The 23,284-nt window shown below is 33.0% G+C and overlaps 1 protein-coding gene across 4 annotated transcripts in view; it reads right to left on the minus strand.

Moving 5' to 3' along the window:
• The window catches only part of STPG2 (sperm tail PG-rich repeat containing 2), a 530,653-nt gene that overhangs the window by 280,156 nt on the left and 227,213 nt on the right, over positions 1-23,284 (minus strand). For all 4 annotated transcript variants that reach the window (XM_073891996.1, XM_073891998.1, XM_073891995.1 and 1 more), the window contains one exon: positions 21,466-21,625. In XM_073891996.1, coding sequence (XP_073748097.1) covers positions 21,466-21,625 — 160 coding nt within the window. The remainder of the gene's footprint in view (positions 1-21,465; positions 21,626-23,284) is intronic.

Below are 23,284 nucleotides of genomic sequence, written 5' to 3' on the forward strand. Positions count from 1 at the left end.
AGTTATAGGGAAAAAGTTCCTTATGTGCTTTAAATATTAACCTCTCATCAGATATATTGTTCACAAATATTTTCTCCCATTCTGTAGCCTGCCTTTTCATTTTGTGAATTGGTTTTTGCTGTGGTGAAGCATTTTTGTTTGACATAGTCCCAACTTGTTTATTTTTGGGTTTGTTGCCTGTGCTTTTGGTGTAAATCCAAAAACTCATTGCCAAGACGAATGTCAAGGAAATTTTTACCTACATTTTCTTCTAGGATTTTATAGTTTTAGGTTTTACAATCAAGTCTTTAATCCATTCTGAGTTAATTTCTGTGTGTGGTGTAAAATAGTAATCCAGCTTCATTCTTTTGCATGTGGACCTCCAATTTTCCCAGCACCATCTACTGGAGACTGTGTTTTCTCCATTGTGTATTCTTGGCACCCTTGTCATAGATTACGTAACTGTTTATGTGTGGGCTTATTTCTGGGCCCTCTATTCTGTTCCATTAGGTTTTTTGTCTGTTTTCATGCCAGTACCATACTCTTTTAATTACTATAGCTTTGTAAAAGTGTGAGACCAGGAAGTGTGATGCCTCCAGTTTTGTTCTTTCTCAAGATTGCTTTGGCTATTCAGGATCTTTTTGGGGGGAGGGGGCTCTACACGAATTTTAAAATTGTTTTTCTCTATTTCTGTGAAAATATCATTGAACTTTTTTTATTATGTTCAATTAGCCAACAATAATACATCATTAGTTTTTTTATGTAGTGTTCAATGGCCATTGAAATTTTGATAGAGGTTGCAATAAATTATAGATCATACTATAATTATGCTAACTCTATATTACCTTTGGGTACTATGGACATTTTTAAATATTAATTATTTGAATCAGGAACACATCATATCTTTCCACTTATTTGTATTTTCTTCCATGTCTTTCATCAATGTCTCATAGCTTTCAGTGTACATATTTTTTACCTCCTTAGTTAAATTAATTCCTAAGTATTTTATTATTATCTATGCTATTGTAAATGAGATTGTTTTCTTGATTCTTTTCTGGATAATCCTTAATTTAATTTTTTAAATAGAGTTCTCAGTACTTACAAGTTCACAACACATCCAACTGTGCACCTTTTTCCACCACAGTCATTGTTTTAAGAAAGAAAGATAAAGTTACAAACATAATGAATGTAAGGAAATAGAAAGGGATGCGGGGATAAAATTCAGAAAGAGTAAGTAAGATATTTTCCCCTATAATTTCAATTTATTTTATATGATGAGATTTCTATAAGACGTCTCTTATTTTAGAATAAAAATATTGCCAACTGTATTAGTTTTCAATTGCTGAAGAAGTTACCACAAATTTGGTGGCTTAAAATAATACAAAAATACTATTTCAGAATTCTTTAAATCAGAAGTCTGGTGGGCTTGGATTACTTCTCTGCTTCTATCTCACAAGGCCAAAATGAAAGTGCCTGCAGAGATACATTCCTTTCTGAAGTCTCTAGAGAAGAATGTGTTTCAAAAAACATTCAGATTTTTGCAAGAAATCAGTTGCATACAGATGTAAGAGCCCCCATTTCCTTACTGGCTGGTGTCTAGGGGTCATTCTCCACTTCCTAAACCTGCAGTATTGCTTCACTCAAAGCCCCCCTCCTCCATCTTTAGTGCCAGCAGGGAAAAGTAGAATCCTCTCACATTTTAACTCACTCCTCTTCCTCTTTCTTCTGCTGCATCTCTCACCAACTCTTCTGCATTCTTTTTCCAATTTCAAGGGCCAATGTGGTTAGATCAGGCCCACTGGAATTAATACAAGATAATCTCCCGAATTTAAGGTCACCTGATGAACAGCATTTAATTCCATCTGTAAAATCCCTTTACCATGTAATATCAACATATATTCACAGGCTCTGGAGATTAAGGCACAGGCATCTTGAAGGGGGGCAGAGTGGGAAGGCATTATTCTGTCTACCAAATCTATAATTTATGACAATTAGTTGTTCATCATTCATAATATTCTAAATATAACAGTTACTCAAATTCCACCAAACTTTTGCATAATCTCTAAGTAATCTGAAGTACAATTTATGCTTGTACTCTGAAAAAGCAAAGAAGACCACTGAAGGTGTGTTTTCATTATTTCTTACTGACATAAGTTCACTTCAATTTGTACTTAATAAAACCTGTGGTTGAGATATGAGAACGATTCTGGAAAAGTGCAGTGAGATGGAAAACTGTCTTTCTGAACTTTCTCCTACACTAAAAAATAATTCACAGTATAGTTCAAACAGATAGGAATTGTTACAGTTTCTGAAAGCATGTACCCTGCAATGAATTTAATTTAATCTTTACAAAATAACTTGACTGGAAAACACAGTTCAGAAGGCCATGCTGAACAATGAATTTCATTTATAGCAAAATAAAATGGCTAAGAGTACAACTATTATCTCTACTTCATATACTACACTGATGTTATGATTTTATATAACTCCATTTTTCTGCCTAGTACTGAATGCAATTTTGAAGTTGTCAGAGTCAAAAATACTTTAGAATACAAATAATCTCTATGAAATATAGTTTACATCACATTGAATCTCAAGTTGATAGTTTTCCTTCTAATTTTTTACAAATATGAAATCTTATTTTTTTCTTATTATAGTCAATTAAGAATGATTAGTCAAACTTCAATACCTCTACAATTATCAAGATTATGAATCACATAAATAGAACTGTTATGACGTTATCAAGATAGTAATCATATAAAAAAGTATTTTTGCAAGGTGACTTCAATATAGAGCAACCTGTTGTCTTTTTTGGCAAATATACATATTATGATGCACCTTATAAATACTTATGTGAATTCCTTTTTAAAATATAGACATGTATACCAAATCTACAACTTTATCAATACTAATCTTTAAAAATAAAACTAAATTCATACTGCCCATTTCTAGAAAGATTACTTTGCTAATTGTGTGAAATGTGTATATCATAAAATTCAACTAGTCTAGAAACATTATAGCAGTAATGAGTAGTTCACAATACAGTAGTCCCTCCACTTATCTGTGGGGGATACATTCGAAGACCCCCAGTGGATGCCTGAAACTGCAGATAGTACCAAGCTTTATATATATATATATCATGTTTTTCCTATACATACATACATATGATAAAGTTTAATTTATAAATTAGGCACAGTAAGAGATTAACAATAATAACTAATAGTAAAATAGAAAAATATACTTAATAAAAGTTAATGTAATCTCTCTCTCCCTCTCTCTCTCTCTCTCAGAATATATTAAAGAGAGAGGAAAATCAAGAAGCAGACTTTTAACTATAGAGAACAAACTGGTGGTTAAGAGAGGGGAGATGTGTGGGGGGGATAGGTTAACTAGATAATGGGGATTAAGGGGGGCACTAGTCATGATGAGCACCAGGTGTTGTATGTAAGTGTTGAACCACTAAATTGTACACCTGAAACTAATATTACACTGCATGTTAACTAACTGGAATTTAAATAAAAACATATATATATGTGTGTATATATATATACATATATATATATAATTGTACTATACTTACCCTATATATAATTGTACTATACTCACCCTAATTCTTCTTGTAATGATGTAAGATGATAAAATGCCAATGTGATGAGATAAAGTAAGGTGAATGATGTGCATCATGACATAACATTAGGTTACTACTGACCTTCTGACTATATTTCAGAAGGAGGATCATCTGTTTCCCAACCACAGTTGACAGAACGTAACTGAAATCATGGAAAGGGAAACCACAGATGGGAGGCGGGGACTACTATACTACCATAGTGAGTAAGGATAGAGTATCAACTCTAAAATTGATAGGGTTACTAAACAGCTGGAAATATTTCCTAAACAACAGTAACAAGAATTTAGTGACTGCCAGGTTTAATATGCAAACTCTAGAAATGAAAAGTATATATACAGATCTTCCTTGACTTACAATGGGTTTATAACTTAATCAACCCATCTAAGTTGAAAATATTGTTTAATTTGCAAATGCATTTAATAAAACTAGCTTATGGACATCAAAGCTTAGCCTTGCCTAACTTAAATGTGCTCAGAACACTTTCATTAGCCTACAGTTGGGTAAAACCATCTCACACAAAGCTTATTTTATAGAAGTGTTGATTATCTCATGTAATTTATTGAATACTGTACTGAAAGTGAAAAACAGAATGGCTGCATGGGAACAAAATGGTTGTAAGAATATCAGTCGTTTACCCTTGTGATCACACAGCTGACTGGAAGCTGAGGCTTTGCCACTGCCCGGCATCAGGAAAGAGTTTCCTAAGGCATATCGTTAGCCCAGGAAAAGAGCAAAATTCAAAATTCAGAATACGGCTTCTATCAAATCTGTATCATTTTCATACATTGTAAAGTCAAAAAATCATAAGTCAAGCCATCATAAGTCAGGGATCATCTCTATATACTTTTATGAGCATGAAAAATTTCTGAGAGAATGAAAGTATGTAAGATTGAATAAAACTTCAGTCCAGGGCAGCACCGAAGGAGCAATAAGTATGCAGGACAGAACTGGGGGTGGGGGGCAGGGAGGAAGTGACAAGAGTTGTTATCTGAGGTACCTGAGCAAGAACAATTAAGCACTACCACTTACCTCTCTCAAGAAGCCACATAAGTCTCTGTCTTATGTTCAGCCAGGAACAGGTGTGGAAAGGTGGCTGGAACAGAGAGAACAAGTGGAAAAGCAGGGACGGAGACATAAGGGAAGTGTCTCAGATGGTTAGTGAAACACAGTATGTGAAGGCCAAATGTTAAAGTACCCCCATTTATTGTTATATTTTAGCTATATTTTCTTGTTACTGAAAACAGTTCAGAGAGCAAGCCCTAACAGCAGCAGCTCCTTCCTCTGGCCCTGGTGGGATATACCAACACAGACATTCTAGAGTCTGACAACTGTGTGACCATGTGTTCTGGTTTCCCAGGACCTTGGTCTATGCCTATAATTCTCATGTCCCAAATCAATTTAGCATTTATTTTGAAAACAGTGGCCAAATTTGCATGATACATCTTATAAACTCTCTATCTAGCAAAGAATCTCAATTACAAAGATGAGCACAAAAATCAAGTACTGACATACATTTAAGGAAAGACAACTCAATTAAGATACTTTTTTTAAAACCTCATAACCAAAGAAACAAAATAAAGGATCATTCAGAATCATAGTTTTAAATCAGAATATTTAATGTCTTAAAACAGGTAAGCTAACACATATAAAATGCTAGAAAATGTGGGATATAATAAAAACGACATTTATGAAAAATGCAAGTAGATACAGAAATCACTTCTCAGATTGTAGAACAAAAATATAAACACAAGGCTTGAATAGCAGAATGAAAGCTTTTGCAGATGGGTGGATGGAAAATGGGTCAAATTATACTCCAAGAACTCACAACAAAGACATAGAGAGAAGATACTAAAATAAAAAGTGATCTAGAGGCTAGAAGTTCCAACGTGAGCTAGCAAATAATAAAATATAAAGAAGGCTGAGGAGACAATATGAGAAGCAATAATTACTGGGAGTTTCTGAGAATGAGAGAAAAGCATATGAGCTCAGACTGAGAGGGTTCAGCTTGATCCAAGCAGAACAAATAAAACAAACAAGCAAACAAATAAAACTCTCATATCTATCCAAGCTAATGAAAATTAAAGACAAAAAGAATTCCTGAATGATTGCAACAAAAGGGAAAAAATTATATTGACAAAAGAATGCTCAGTACCAGTATGAGTGAGATACGAGAAGACCACTAAATATCATGAAAAACAAGGAAATCTCAGAAACAGGTAGAGAAGACAGATTCCCTAAAGAGACATGACAATTTGAGGACTGAATTGTCAACAGTGACCATGGAAGTCAGTAGTATGACTCTTTAAAGTGCTAAGGAAATTAGATATCAAATAGAATGATACAGCCAGTAAACAGGATTGCAAGAATAAAGATGACATTAAGACATTTTTATATTTTTTTAAATTAATTTGTTCAAAATTAAGCTCCTGATGGTCTCTCCAAAATCACCACCTCTTAGATTTGTCTCCATCTAAATTAATGGCAAATCTCTCCTGATAGTTGCTTGGACCCAAACCTCTAAGCCATCTCTGGCTTCTCTTTGTCTCACAGCCTACATCAGAACCAATGGCATATCTTATCAGCTTTGCCTTCAAAAAATACCTGGACTGTAATACTTATCACCACCCTGACAGCCAACACTCTGCTCCAAGCCACCATCATCTCTCACTGATACAGCAATAGCCTATTAATTGCTTCTTCTCGTGCTCCCCTCCAGTCTATAATGTACAGAGTAAACTTGTTAAAACAAATCATATCCATTCAAACCCCTCTAATAGCCTTCCATCTCACCATGAAGCATGACTTACCAAGCCATGTATCATCTGGATATACATTACATCTCTGGGCACATCTACTAATCTCCAAATAATTCTTTCTGCAATAGCCTTACTGGCCTGCTTGCTGTATCTTGAACTTGCCAAGCCCTCTTGTAGAATCTGTTCCCTTTGCAATGCATTTTCATTAGATACCTTCATGTTCCCTCAGTTCTTTCAGGTCTTGACTTAAAAGTTACATTCCCAGTAAGACTTCCTTTACCCTATCTAAAATTTTACATCGCATTTTTCTGCTTTATTTTTTCTGCTACAGAGTGTAAGATAGAATATAACTATATATTTTATGTTTTATCACGCTTATTCCCTGTCTTCCTCCCTAGAATTTTAGTTCTATGAAAGCAGGGATTTCTGTATATTTTATTTTATTCCAGTATACAATATATACTGACTTGAATGAATAAATGGAAGTATTTATCACTAAAGTCTGTAACTAAAGGAATTTCTAAAAGATACACTTCAAGAAGAAGAAAAATGACCCTAGGAGGAATGTCTGAACTTTAGAAAGGAAATGAAAAAATAATAGATATGGGTGAATCTAAATAGCATTTTATTGCAGAAGACAATTTATAAGGTTAAAGAAAACAAAGCTAAAGCATTGTTCAGGAAAACAAAGATCTTGATGAAATATAAACATTATTAAGTGTGCATCTAGCAACATCTAGGGTATTTAATAAAAAAGCAAAAATAGGAGTATATAGATTCCAAACCAGTAGAGCAAACAGATGAAATCGGGTGGTGGTAAGAGGATGGTGGAGAGGCCCTGAGTCATTTTTTTTTAAAAAGGCAAGAAATAAAGAAATACAGAAAAGTAGAGAACAACAGAAAATAGAGATTTTGTAACCTGGTTATAAAAACAAAATCCACCTATTCCTGAATATGTTAGTAACAAAGGGGACCCACTAAAAACATATAGTCAGAGAGAAGAGTTGAAAGTAAAAGGATGAAGAATGATAACCCAGACAAATTCTAACAACAACAAAAGGCTGATATAACTAAGAAGTATTAGTAGAGATAAAAAGGGGCATTATAATATGATAAAATGTTCAGTTCAACAGAAGGCTCTAATATGTAGTCTCCTATAGTAGTATTGTTCAAAAATTATTAAGTTAAAATTAAACAGACCCTGAGGAGTAATTGTAAAATACATCATTACAGTGGGGTTTTTTGACATACCACTAAAAGTAATTAATATATTAAGCAAGATAGAGAAGATAAGAAAAATTCAATTAATAACCTTGATCTAGCTGACATCTACAGCATTATATGCAAATACTGACAAATACACATATCAAGTGTAAGAGAAATATTTACTAAAATACTATGTATTAGGCTATAAAACAAGCCAAGAGATTTCAAAAACTGGACAGTATGTAATTAACATTTCTTGACTACAAAATTTACAACTTAGTTAATAATTATTAAAAAAACTATTTTAATAAGGCTATAAACATTTGAAAAATGTAAATATAGTTTTAAATAATATAGGTCAAAGTATATATGATAATGTAAGTTAGTATAAATTTAGAACTGAACGATACTGAAAATACTGTAAGCAAAAGGAAGAGGCAAAAAATAAATAAATGCTATTGCTATAAGCCAGTGAGATTTCGAAACTATCTACTTACAAATAGAGCAATAACTAATTAAAAACTTTCCAAATCTTTTTTCTTGAAACTAGATGGAACAAACAAAATCTGGCAACAATGACTGATGAGGAAAATTCAAGAAAGGAATATTACAGGATAACCTCATTCACAAATATATGTGATGTGGAACTGGAACAATCCTTGAGATAATATTATAGATCTAAGTGTGAAAAACAAAGCAATAAAATGTCTACAAAATTATTTAAGAACTATGATAGGGATATAATTCTTAAACAAGATATAAAAGCAGTGACTTTAAGGAAAAGATTAATAAATTCAATATTAAAATTGAGAAGTTATGTTTATTAATAGAAATAATTAAGAAACTGAAAAATGAATCACAGAGGAGATACCATTTACAGTATGTATAACTATCAAATATAACCATAATATATTAAGAACTACTAATCAATAATAAAAATAATCTAATAGATGAATAGAAAAGAGACATGAAAAGGGACTCTCAAAAAAATATCAAAATGACCAAAGAACATATGAAAAAGTATAAACTTCATTAGTCATCAGGAAAATGCATAATAAAACCTCAATGAAATACTCCTAAACCAGAATGGCTAAAATGAAAAAGACTGACAACACCGTATGTTGGTGAGATAGTGGAGCAATTGCAAATCTCACACATTACCGGTGAGAATATAAGTCACTCCATCCACTTGGAAAAACTGTTGAGCAAGATCTAATAAAACTGAACATCCACCAGACTCTATGACCCAGGAACTCCACTCCTAGGCATATAAATCAAGAGAAATGTATTTTTATATGCACCAAAAATATATGTACAACATTCACTATTAACAGTACTCATAAAAGCACTAAACTGGAAACAACCCAAATTTCCATCAGTAGTATGATAAGATGGATAAAGAAATAGTGATACATTCTTTTTCTTTAATATTTATTTTATTTTAGAGAGAGGGAGAGAGAAAGAGGGAACATAAGAGTGGAGGAGGGGCAGAGGAAAAAGGAGAGAATCTCAAGCAGATTCCCTGCTGAGCATAGAGCCTGACTTGGGGTTCCATCCCATGACCAATGAGACCATGTCGTGAGCTGAAACCAAGACTCAGACACTTAACTGACTGAGCCAGCCAGGTGCCCCTGTGACACATTCTTATGTTGAGAATAAACTAATGATTGCCACCTGAAACAACATTGTTTATAGGCCACAAATTATAAGGTTGAGTGAAAGAAGCCATACACAAAATACACCTCATTACTCAAATTACACAAGTTGAAAATAGTCAAAATATAGCAAAGATGACAGAAGCCAGAATAATGGGTAGTGACTAGGACAGAGTTAGGGGAGGGATTAAGGATGCTTGTAATGTTCTGTTTCTTCACTTAATAATGTTTACATGGGCACTTCAATTTATGAAAATGCACTGAGATATAAACTAATAATTTGTGTACTTTTCTATAATATTTTTAATGTAATAATTTTTTATTATTAGGTAAGGCCGTAAGGTTTCATTGTCTCCTGGAAATATAAATTTGTTATTTCCATTATTGCTTTGTAATATATTTATAATGAAAATTACATGATACCCAAAATGGGTAGAGATGGACACACTGAACCTATGTTGGTATAATTTAGCTTTACGTATAAAAAGTAGACTTTTAAAATATATTTTTAATATTGTAACATTTCTTAGAATTCCACATTTCATTACCTTTCCTCAAAATGCAAATCATTCTGTAGTGAAGAAAAAACTGCACATATAATCTTAAGTTCAAATATAAAAACTTTTAAAAACATGAGAATAATGTTTTAAAGGAATTGTAATGTGTTCAGGTAAGCCACGCTGATTCTTCAAAGTAAGGCACAGAAAAATCAATTTTTATCACTTGATATCTATTGCAATTAGAGAGCAATGCCAAGTCACTGACACACTAATGGGTTTCAAAATATTTCAAAAAGAGAAAGGAAATTGTTAAGTGTTTTAATTGAAATGCAGTTATAAGTATAACAAACTGGATAATATAATCTTTCTGTAAAGCTACCATATAATACTATCATAACATAGTGTTGACTTTTAATAAATTTATAGCATTGTCTAGATACATTTTATATAACTTTATATAATAATCCTACACTGAACTATTTAAAAACTTTTATTATATTTTCTACTATAAAAAGAGTTGTTTTTCTGTGTTCCAAGTGTTTGAATTCTAATTTAATTTTAGAACAGTTGTGTAGCATTTCCAAAGAGGACTGGTTCTACAAAAGTAGACATGGCTTGCTTGAAAAGAATATTATATCTGACAGAAACATATTTTTCATGTATTCAACTATAACATTATCCTACATGGAAATGATTAAACTTAAAGTAGATACTAGGTTTTCTAATTTATGGGGTATAAAATTAACAGTTGTAAATTTTTCTGACCACAAAGATTATAGTAATTACATGTAAAAAGTAGAACCACTTCAAGAATATCACAGTCTTCAGTTTCCCTTAAACTTCCCTTCTTGTTATTTAGTTAATAACATTTTATACTTTGAGTCTCCTAATTTCTATGATTATATTCCCTGGGCTTAGAAGAAACATCCCCTCTCCAACAAACACACACATTTCTACATTTTACACTTTACTACCATTCAACCAGGTCAAAAAATCTATCTTCCTCCTTCCTTTCCCATCTTTCCTTCTTTTCTTCCTAATCCTCTCCTCCTATCCTAATGCTATATCACATTATTGTGAATAAAACCTTTTCATGTTGGAGGGTATTTCAAAGACTAGCACAACTTGTGCCTGATGCATCTAGATTTCTTTCAACCAACAGTATAGACACTATGGTGAATATGTAACCAGACATGAATCTGGAGTAGTAGTTTGGCCAGTGACACAGTTGGGTGTTATTCAGAATTAAAATTACAACAGAATAAAGATCATATTAACCCTTGCCCCCAATTTCTTTTTTCTTTCTCCCTTAAGATTCACTTCCTCATAGTATATACTAGGGAAGGAAGTATGAGGATTGTCTCATTATTTTTTACATTCTCCACAGCACGGTGGGTCCTTCATCCATTCCCAGGCTAATACGGGCTGGGGACAGGGAGAGGTAATAGGGAGTTATTGTTTAATGAGTATAGAGTTTCAATTTTACAAGATGAAAAGAGTTCTAAGTATGGATGGTGGTTATGGTTGCAGAACATTATGAATTTATTTAATACCACTGAACTGCACATTTAACAATGGTGAAGATGATCGGGGTACCTGGGTGGCAGAGTCAGTTAATCCTCAAACTCTTGGTTTCAGCTCGGGTCATGATCTCAGGGTTGTGGGATAAAGCCCCCCATCTGGATCTGTGTTCTGCATGGAATCTGCTTGAAATTCTCTCTCCCTCTCCCTTTGTCCCTTCCACTCATGCTCTCTTCTCAAATAAATAAATATATTTTTTAACAGAGAGAGACACAGTGAGAGAGGGAGCATAAGCAGGAGGGAGTGGGAGAGAGAGAAGCAGACTTCCTGCAAAGCAGGGAGCCGATGCAGGGCTCGATCCCACGACCCTGGGACCATGACCTGAGCTGAAGGCCGACATTTAACAACTGAGTCACCCAGGCGCCCCAATAAATAAATATTTTTTAAAAATGGTTAATGAGGCACCTGGGTTCATCAGTTGGTTAAGTGTCGGACTCTTGGTTTGGATTCAGGTCATGATCTCAGGGTCCTGAGATGGAGCCCTGTGTCGGGCTCCACACTCAGCACGGAGTCTGCTTCTCCCTCTGGCCCTCCCCCTGCTCATGTGCTATCTCCTTTTAAAATGAATAAATAAAATCTTAAAGACAGATAAATAAATAAATAAATAGATAGATAAATAAATAAATAAATAAATAAAATTTTAAAAATGGTTAAGATGATCAATTTTATGTTATGTGTATTTTACCACACACAAAAAAGAACTTAGAAACCTGTACACTAACAGTTTTCCAAGCCTCCGGCTCAGGTCATGATCTCAGGGTCCTGGGATTGAGCCCCTCAGACTCCCTGCTTAGCAGGGAGTCTGCTTCTCCCTCTCCCTCTCCCTCTGCCCCTCCCCCTGCTTGTGCTCTCTCTCACTCTGCTCTCTCTCAAATAAATAATAAAATCTTTAAAAATAAAAAAGAGTAGAGTTAAATCTACACTTGGCATCAGTGTCATCCCATTCTTTGCAGCCTTTAGAGATCAGGCTTATTTCTCAAGAACTAGGTCCTTGAGGGCATTCACTCCTAATAAAAACAAGTTTCATCAATAACAAAAATCTGAAAAAAAATAATAAAAATCTGATCTGAGATGAAGACTTCATGAATCAAGGATTTTTGTTGTGAGGCTTTATTTTGGGGTTTTTTGTTTGTTTTGTTTTGTTTTGTGAAGGGGTATGTGGTTGGTTTTGCTTTCTAATACAAAGAGAAAGGTCTTTGCAATCTCTTTATCTGTTCTTTTAGCTTCCTCAAAATCTTAACATGATGAAAAGTCTAACAGATCAGTAACAATCAACACTAAGAAGGCACAATTGTGTAATTTTTGGCTTATTTTCTCTAAGTTATATATATATAACTAATATATAGTTAAGTCTTTCTCTTTAATCATAAGAAAGTTTGATACTTGTTGTCTCAAAACATAACTGCATTTGAACCAAGATAATTTCTGAGTTTTACTGATTTCTTTGCCCTATTCTTAAATAAAATATTATATGAGCACTAAAGAAACATGCACCGCAGTAGAAAATGCTATGATTCTTCATCATCAAATAATATTCCATTGACTTCTGTGTATTATTTCAAATAGTCTATCATTAGCAGACAGTTTATTTCCAATGTCTTTCTACAATATAGATATTACTGTACTTCGCTTTTATTTTCCTTCCATTGATTTAATTTGAAGAAAATAATATAATTCAAATTTTTACCAACCTTGGACTTTCACTCTCAAATAATATTAATTCATCCACTTTCCAATAAATTTATACATGATTTTGGAAACAGTTGTGATGTATCAACTAATAATTGATTTTTATTATAATTACCTGTGGACATTTTTCTCCCTTGCTAGATATAAGATATTTGATGACAAGGATTGAGTAGTACTCCTTCAGGCACTCATAGCAGTGCCTGAAACATAATATGTGCTCAAAAAGTATTTTCTATAAAGAATGAATGAATGAACAAAAAAAGAACCATCTGGGTCTTATTCCTGTTTACTATTTTCTATCTGTATTAATATGAGCAAATTATTATTTTTTTTTTTTTTAGTTACCTGACTTTCCATTTTCTCCCTTATAAAGACAGTGATCATTAACTCATAAGCTAGTTGTGATAATCTGGTAATATATGTGAAATGCTTTGAAAACTTAAAACTTTCACCCAAATACAACACATAGATTTTAATCATTAATTTATCTAAATTGAGAGATTTTCCTCTGTGTAGCTATTATCTACCCAACCCTAATGTTCTCTCCCGCCTTCTTATATGATTTCAGAACATGGATCATCTTACTACATTACCCTATCAAATATTTCTTAGATAGCTTAATATTATTGTTGATAGCCTTTCTAATCCTGGACTTAACCTTACTCTTGATTTGACTTCAATTATAGGAATGAATACATCTTCAACTTAATAATTACATGGAATATCAACTTCCTATTCTTGGACCACATCACCTTTGAGACTTATACTGAAGCCTTGTCTTGCCAACCAGTCCAATTATTCCATATTTTTACTTAGTACTAACTTTATCTGCCTTCATTTGTCTTTCTCTGCTTAGAAATTGTTCTAATTATCTACTGCTGCATAAAAATCTGCCCCTCAATACCAGTGGCTTCAAACAACACTAATTATTTATTTTGCTCAAAAATCTGCATTTTAGGCATGACTCAGAAGAAAAGGCTCATCTCAGCAGTACATGGTGTCAGCTGGGGCAGCCTGACTGGGGACCGGAGGTTCTGCTTCCACTCCCACTCACCTACAAGACTGACTACTCCATGCTGGATGTTGGCTGGCATCTAGGCTTGGGAGCCTCACTTCTTCTTCACGGACCTCTCCTGGGCTGCTTGGTTTGTGCACTGGTAGAATGGCTAGTTTAAAGAGTAGGCATTCTGAGAGGACCATCCAAAAGTGGATGAAGTTTTTACAATTTAGCCTCAACAGTCACATAGCAACTCTTTTGCCACACTTTATAGAAGCAATACCAAAGGTCCACCAGGGAACTAGAAATAAACTTCAGTACTCAATGGGAGCAGTATTAATTCTGCACTGTGTGAAGAACATATAGGATGAGATATATTGTGGCAAAAACTTTGGAAAACACAAATTTTCATAGTCCATTCTCTGACTATAATTCACATCTCCCATATGTAAAATGCAAGCAACCCTACTGTGAAGACTCCCAAATTTCATCCCATTGTGGCTTTAACTTGAAGTTCAGAATTTTGTCATCGAATTCTGGTTCAAATGGGATGAGACTCCTCTGGCTTAATTCCTCTGTACAACTCTTTGAATACCATTCTTGATGTAAAGGCCCTGAACTAAAGAGACAACTTACTGCCCCACAGATATCCTATAGACTAATGATTGAACAGACATAAGATAAAGGCTATCAACACAGCTATTCAAAGGGAGAAAAATAGGAAGGACATAGCAGTCATAGGCTCATGGCATTTCAAATTCAGTAGAGTACATGTTGCCAGTTCCTAGATAAGGGTCCAGTCCTAATTCCTAGGAGTTGTTCAGTATGTTTCATGACTCCATTCTGTGGGTTTCTGGTTCCGTTCTCTTAAGTCATTCTTTTTCCATGAAAAGTAGCCCATGTTTGCAACTAGGTGGTTTTTCAGCCAATTTCCTACCTATAGAAATTTGAAAGTCCAAAGACCTCTTTTTATTTTATATACTGTGTCTATCCCTCTTAGTTCCAAGCTAATATAATTATTTTTTAAATGTGTGGCCTCTATGTTTTATCAATTTATAACTCATTCCATTATATAAAGTTATACCCACAAAATGTTTGAGATAAGCTCTACTTGTCTATATAAAATACATATATCATCAATTCTTTACACTAAGGCTATAACTCTACCTCAGATTTTGATTATATTATCCTTTATGTTCTACAATATTGTGTACCAGTTCTTTCCTACCTGTGCCCCCTGCATATTCTCTCCTTCTCAAATGAAATTTTTCCCATAGTCGTCAAGATTCTTTAGTATTCAAAAAGTGAGTAACTCCAAAAACTCAATATACTATGCATAGGATAATTCTGCCTCTAACATATGCCTATTAATAAATATGAGGGGCACCTGGGTGGCTCAGTCAGCTAAGCCTCTGCCTTAGGCTCAAGTCATGATCCCAGGGTCCTGGGATTGAGCCCCGAGTCAGGCTCCCTGCTCAGCGCTCTCTCTCTCTCTCTCTCTCTCTCTCTCTCTCTCTCTCTCAAATAAATAAATAAATAATAAAATCTTTAAAATAAATATGATCATTTGCAAATTATGTATAAATAAGAAGAATTTACTTGAAATATATATAAAGTACCCAATAAAATGAAATTGAGATTGAAACTAATAAAATTAGTTCATTTTCAATAATAACATTTCCATCATTTTTGGGGGGGTAGGGCAAGGGGAGAGGGAGAGAGAGAATCTCAAGTAGGCCCCACGCTCAGCATGGAACCCGACTGAGGTCAGTCAGTCAACTGACTGAACCATTCAACCATCATTTTTAATAAAGATATAGAATCAACAAATCCTCAAAATTGATCTGATCTATTTTTGCCTATACTCAAAATTACCTTGCATTTTAACATACCAACAGCATTTCTGTAAGCTACAGAAAAACAACAAAAATTATGTATTTACTGCACTAGGTTAACAGTACCCAGCAAGAGAGATAAACTGCATTTTGATAAACTCTATAGCATTTCTGAGGCTATAATATTACAAGCCACTGAGAAAATAGAATAAATAATTAGTTTTCACACTACACTGATTTTATATCAAAGGTATTACTTATGTTTATTGAAAAAGCGAACAAAACTACCTCCATGGTATATGTTCAATTAACTTCCAAGATAAATTATATTTGTTTCCTGAAATAAATTCCTGTGGGAATGTGATGCAGAAATCACAATGTTTTTTTCATGAGAAATGATCGATACTTTCTACATAAAGTAAGTCTCAGTAACTCTTACGTTCAGCCTTCAAATATTGTCTTATATGCCACACATGTTGTGGCATCTTCCACTCATTTAAATATTTGATTTTAATAAAAATTATGCTTTAAAATTCAATTGTTTTTCTTCATTTAAAAATCTTAAAATAATTTTTACTTACTATAAAGCAATGTACATTCATTTAGAGAAAACAGTTAAAAAACTGAAAAGCAAAACAAAATCTTTAACAATCGAAGGATTTATACTTATATATTATTTTTTCAGTGAGGCCTTCTCTAATAACCTTCTTTGAAACTATGCACAAACCCATTCTGAACTCCCAGTCTTCCTTCTCTCTCTTATTTTTCTTCGTAGCATTTATAACCACCTGGTATTCATTCTTTCTTCTTTTCTCTCTTTATTTTTTCTTTGCTTTCTTTCATGTATCAATCTACTGATATATTTCTTCTATTAAATGTCTAATCCATTAAATGTCTCTTATACCTCAAATTAAGTTCTATAAAACAACAATGTTTATAATTTGTTCAAGGCTCTGGAATAGTGGTGAATACAAAAGAGACTCTCAGTGCATATTTGTTAAATGATTAATCAAATGAATCTCATCTTTTTACCAGATTTAAATATATACACCATGTTAAAAATTTTCATAGGACTCTATCCATTTGATGTATGAGAATTAACTAGACCACATTTTTCTTTCATTTAGGACATTTTTAAAGTTTTCATTACTAGTGTTCTTCGGTGAATTTCCTTAATGCTTAAATTTGAGGCATATCATTAATTATTCCCCTAGGGTAATCTCAGAAGTAGGATTTTGGGGTTAAATGGCATATACATTTGAAATATTCTGCCAGCCTGCCCTTGAGAATCACTGATATCAACTTATATTTCCACCACATTGTATGAGAGCCCTCGGTTTTCCACACTCAATATTTTCATTCACTTTCTTTTTACATTTGCTGAGCATTTCCCTCCTCTAAATGTCCAAAACCAGGTCAATATGAGCAAAAAAGTAATCTTTAAGCCCTCTTCCACTTAACAACAATTTTATTTTACCTGTGCTGGATCAATCACAAAATCATTTACGTATCTGTGAATTAAAACTTGTGCAATAAGAGTAGATTGCTTTATAATGTGATGCACCTCATTTAATAATCTCTTCATTAAATTTTTCTAATGTGTTTTCACTGGTTACACATTTAATGGTCTAAAATATACTGACTGCAAATATACTATTTCCTCTTTAATTCAGACTAATGAAAATGAATTTTATCTTTCTTAAATATATGCAAAGACTTCATTTATGAATAAAACAAAACTATTTCCATGCTGTTAATAAAAGTTCTTTTTTTTTAAATTTTATTATGTTATGTTAGTCACCATACAATACATCATTAGTTCTTGATGTGGTGATCCACGATCCATTGTTTTCATATAACACCCAGTGCTCCATGCAGTACATGCCCTCCTTAATACCCATCACCGGGCTAACCAATCCCCCCTTCCTCCTCCCCTCTAAAACCCTGTTTGTTTCCCAGAATCCATAAGTCTCTCATGGTTCCTCCTTCCCTCCAATCCCCCCCCATGTTTCCCTTCCTTCTCCTAATGTCCTCCATACTATTCCTCATGTTCCACAAAAGTTCTAAAACAATTTGAAATAAATATATCACCATAAAATGTTGATCGATTGAATGAATGCCCTATAAGCTGATAAATCCCATAAGCTATTCTTCATTTATCAACCAAACTCCTAACTCATAATATATCATTTACAACCTCATTTCTTAACACTTTAACTACAAAAGTAAAATATCCAGTAATCAATTTTAATTTGCCAATCATTCTATTTATAGGTAGAAAGATAAAAATATACATGTTAAGTTCTATAAGGCAAACTACTGAATTTTTAGTAATGTCATGACTCAAGGAATGAATATGCCTATCATGCTGTATAAAGTGACTCCATTTTATAGTTTTACTCATATGTATATGCATATACACACATAACAACACAAAATAATTTTATTTGACTTATAAAATATTTGATGTACAACCCCAAAAACTCCTTCTCATTAGTATTAAGGTAAAATAAAATTGCCAATATTTAAATGACTAAAAATATGATTAAAAATATTTTTTTAAGTTTTTATTTAAATTCAAGCTAGTTAACATACAATATAAAATAGTTTTAGGTGTACAATTTAGTGATTCAACACTTACATACATCACCCGGAGCTCATCACTGACAGGTGCTCTCCTTAATCCCCATCACCTATTTAACCCATCCCCCACACATCTTCCCTCTGGTAACCATCAATTTGCTCTCTATAGTTAAGAGTATGTTCCTTGCTTTACATCTTTCTTTTTTTCCCCTATGATTGTTTCTTAAACTCCACATATGAGTGAAATCATATGGCATTTGCCTTTCTCTGACTGGCTCATTTCACTTAGCATAATACTCTAGCTCCATCCACATCCATGGCAAATGGCAAGATTTCATTCTTTTTTATGGCTAATATTCCACTGTGCGTGTGTGTGTGTGTGTGTGTGTGTGTGTGTGTGTGTGTGTGCGTATACACACAGTTTCTTTATCCATTCATCAGTCAATGGACATTTGGACTCTTTCCATAATTTGGCAATTATAGATAACGTTGCTATAAACATCGGGTGCATGTATCCCTTTGAATTAGCGTTTTTGTATTCTTTGGGTAAATACCTAGTAATGCAATTGCTGGATTGTAGGGTAGTTCTGTTTTTGACTTTTTGAGGACTCTCCATGCTATTTTCCAGAATGGCTGCCTCAGTCTGCATTCCCATTAACAGTGTAAGAGGGTTCCCCTTTCTCCATATCCATACCAACACCTGTTGTTTCTTGAAAAAACACTTCTCTCTTAATTTAATTCTAAGATAGGATATGAAAGGGTATCATTATAGGATAAAAATTGACACAAGCATATAACCAACAGAACTATTATCCCTGTATCTTTTGATTTTATAACAATGATTTTTTTTTAAAAAAATCACAAGAATTAACATACTAAGTTAGATGATATTCCCAGCAAAAGTTAGATGGTATTAAGAATTATAAACAGAAATGGGCTATTCTCACTTTAGAACAGAAAACCATATTACTATGTATATACTAAAAAGAATCAAGAATTCTTTGTCATATTCATTAATAAAAAACCTCGCCTAAGTAAAAATCAATAAAAAATGAGGAATCTATTTAGAGAGTTGATAATATCACACCTGAATATCTTTTCCTTGATTGGATCAGTGTAAGAGAATTAGGACAAATGGAAGTTAATTTTCAATTACCAGAATGAAGCACAGATATTAATTGAATTGGCCCTGGTCACCTATTAAATCTATATTCAAGACATGTTTTGGATGATATACCTTAAATAGTAGATTAAATTTAAAAATATGAACAATTCTAATTACTATAATACCTGCGCATGTCAGAGGAAATCAAATTTTATACATCAGAATATCAGGTAGTACCTTCAGAAATCCACTTTTTCTAATGTATTTATTATAGATGCATGTGGGATTTCTGCTATCATTTCTTTGAATTATATGCTACTTTTAAGATGCAGGATGGCAAACCATGGAGTTCAACCAGTGTAATAAACTCTTTTTGCTTAGCAAGCTGGCTACTCTACAGTTGTGTAGTGACTTTGACAGTCAGTATGTCTTTGACTTCCAAATAGTAACTCTCTTCATAATGAAAATATTCCTCTCTCCCAAATTCTTTCAGAAGCTAGTGTTGGCCTGACAACAAGAAGAAATGTGTTTCATATTATAATAAGATTTTATACTTCTAAGGAGCTTCAGAGCTTTTGAAAATGACTTTGAAATACATTCTTATTAATCTTCAATATTCTCATGAGAGGCAAGTAGGTGGCAAATATTTTCTGAATTTTGTAAAACAGAAACTAATATAACAATTAGTGAATTTACTGCCTTAGGCCAAATACTGAAATGATGAAAAGTTGCAGTGCCAATCCTGGCACCTAACTGAAACTCCTATACCTTCCAACCACAATAATTTTTATGGAGAGAACAGTAAAGTCAGAGAGAAAAAAATATTCTTCAGAAAATATGAAGTTCAACATAATTTACTTCAAGAGACCCTGAAATGGATAATTATTTATTATTTGATTGTGCTTGGTGATGGTGACCGTGATAGTACCAGAACTTGAAAAAACTAATTTTCCTGCACCACTTCTGGGTGACCACATATTGAGTGTGGTCAGGGACACACTAAAGTTGTGTGCATTCTACTTCATAACAAAGCTAAAACCTGACAAAATCAGCAGTAGTATAGTAACTCAAGAGAAGAAAAAGAAAATAAGAAAAGTTACATTTTGACTTACAACAGACCTTTAATTGGGCAATATACTTGATTCTTGAAAGACAATGAAAAACAAAGCAAGCCTCTACGGATCACAGGCTCTCAGTATTCTCATTTGCTGACGGGTTTTTCATCAGAAACTCTTGAACGAGTTTCTCCATTCTGTTTCATTTGTTTTTCTCTTCAATATTCTCATAAAGAGTCATTATAACAGTTTGGTTGTTTACTAGCAATACATTTCAAAATTACTTGAAAACTATCGTTCCTATTTTCTATCTAGTTTTCCTGTGTGAAATAACACATTTAACTGATTTATCCTCATTACCAAGGAAAGCTATTGCATTCATTCTTTAGTCTAAGAACACTATTACTAGTAACTGAATTAATCCCAATTTTAAAAATCAAAATTGCTTTTGGAATTTTAACTCCCCCCCAAATAAATGTTTATCTTTTTACATGGATGTTTTCTTGATACTTGAGAAAAAATAATTTCATGAGAATAACACAATGTGTGCCTTGTATATGATTGATCTTACAAATCATAGTAAATTGCCTTTCTCCTCTAATGACTCTAGCATATTAAGAATTTTGGGTTTTTCCCTAATAGAAAATGACTTTGTTAGCTTTAAGTTAAAACTGGTAAGATGGTCTTTGTTAAAATTAAGAGACATAAAACTCCAAACAAATCTTACAGTTGAAAAAAAAATCTAAAATCTTTCACTGAGTAAACAGATATCTTTTTCGTCCTGTACATTTAAAAGAGGCATGGTAAATACAAAGGTATGTTTATAATTGTCTGTTTTTATGATGGAAACCTTAGATTTTTTTTCTCATAGCTTTAAAAGAACAGTCTGTACTTACCTGGTCCATCAGTCATTTTCTCCAGACACCGAGGAGATGTGCTAAGAAAGGAGGCATGTTTCAGTTTAGCCACAAAACTACGAGGTGGCATGTATTTATGCTGAACTTGGGACATCTCATATGATTTTTGAACATCATAGCTGCCAGGTGCTGGAATATCCTGAAAAGAATGTCAATGGATGAGCATTAACATGTCTTACATGGAAAATACCTAAAACCATGTGGAATACATGTTCACACTAAGCAATGGCATAAGTGGAAAAATATGAAAATTCTCTTAATCATTTAAAAAAAATTAAAAGACTATCCCTAAATTTATACCCTCCTTATAGGACTGTAAATTTGCGTGTCAAAATTTAAAGTAAAATAAACGGAATTATGAAATTTAGGTCCATATTCTTAAAAAAAAAAGCTTTCATATTATAGATCAAACTTTCATTTTCAAACTTCATAATGAAAATCAAATTTCACACAGGAATGAGAATAATTATTTGTTTTCCTAAGAAGCAAAACTATCCCTGCTATACTGTTCTATGTGAGCCCATTTTACTTATTCTACAAATGAGACTGCTTATTTCATTTTTAATAGATTCCAATTAAGTTGAAAGGCTTCCCCTTTTATCATTTATGGCTGTTTATATGCTCTACAGTTATATTAGCATTTTTAATCAACATAAACCACATGGAAATTAATATCTATAATAATAATTCTAAACTCAATCAAATATAAAATATCATATATTTGTTGCACGATCAATGCCTGTAAACTATTAGCTAATTATTTCAATGAAAAAATTTTTAACTCATTTTCCTCAAATTATTTTAAAATATAATATATTCTATTTAACATATCTTTTCATCTCTATTATGTATAAAAACCAAACTTTTCAAGTTTTAATGTTTTTCTAGTAGGCAGGACACTCCTGTGGCTAATGGTGTAGACTCTAGCTCTAGACTTCTTGGATTTCAAATATCTGCTCCTTACTTTTTTAGGGACTCTAGGCAAGCCACTTAACCTCCGTGATTCTTAGTTTTCTCATTTGTAAGTGGAGAAAATAATAGTCTTTATATCATATCTCATAAGGGTTGTTATGATAATTAAATTAGTTAAAACAAGTAAAATACTTAGAATGATACCTAATTCCATAAAAGCATTAGATAATCTTACTATTCCACAAAAGTTAATATCAATGCAAAAAAACAATACTGAACTTCAGGGTTTGGGCTAATAAGGAAGTATTTTAATGTTTCAAGTAAGTCAAAGAAATTTGGATACTGAAAAATCATACTTTTAAAGTCCATCGAGGAGCCATACTTTATAAAACATACCTTCTCTTGTTTCTCATGCCCTTATTATCTCCTTCAAGCATATGCCAACAACATTATTGTCTACTTCCAAAGAATCATTAATATGGTATGGGTACTAGGGGTGGAGATTCTTAGATGAAACCCCACATTTCTGGTTTAAGTTCTGTGCCAAACACCAAATGCCATACTCAGTAAGTCAACTAATAAATGTCAGCAGTTGTTTTCTTCTTGCCTGCATCAACAGAATATTTAGGAAGTGTAGGCTGAAGATAAGCAATAACAGTAGTAGCTCCATAGATGACTTGTGGATCTTTTGGGGCTACTTCTGTGGTATGTGAAAGGAAAGTGGGAGAGAGTACCAAAGCACAAAGAAATCTTGAGTGCACACAATATACTCAGAGTGTTTAGGAAAGTTTTGCAAAGATCTTGATTGTACCTACTATACATTTTAATTTTCTTATCTGAAGCTATTATAGTTACTGCCTCCTTAACACACTGCCTGGTGTTACCA

The sequence above is a fragment of the Callorhinus ursinus genome, unplaced genomic scaffold (assembly GCF_003265705.2).
Source record: "Callorhinus ursinus isolate GAN/ISIS: 27379988/994484 unplaced genomic scaffold, GSC_fseal_2.0 scaffold4, whole genome shotgun sequence".
Lineage (NCBI taxonomy): Eukaryota > Metazoa > Chordata > Mammalia > Carnivora > Otariidae > Callorhinus > Callorhinus ursinus.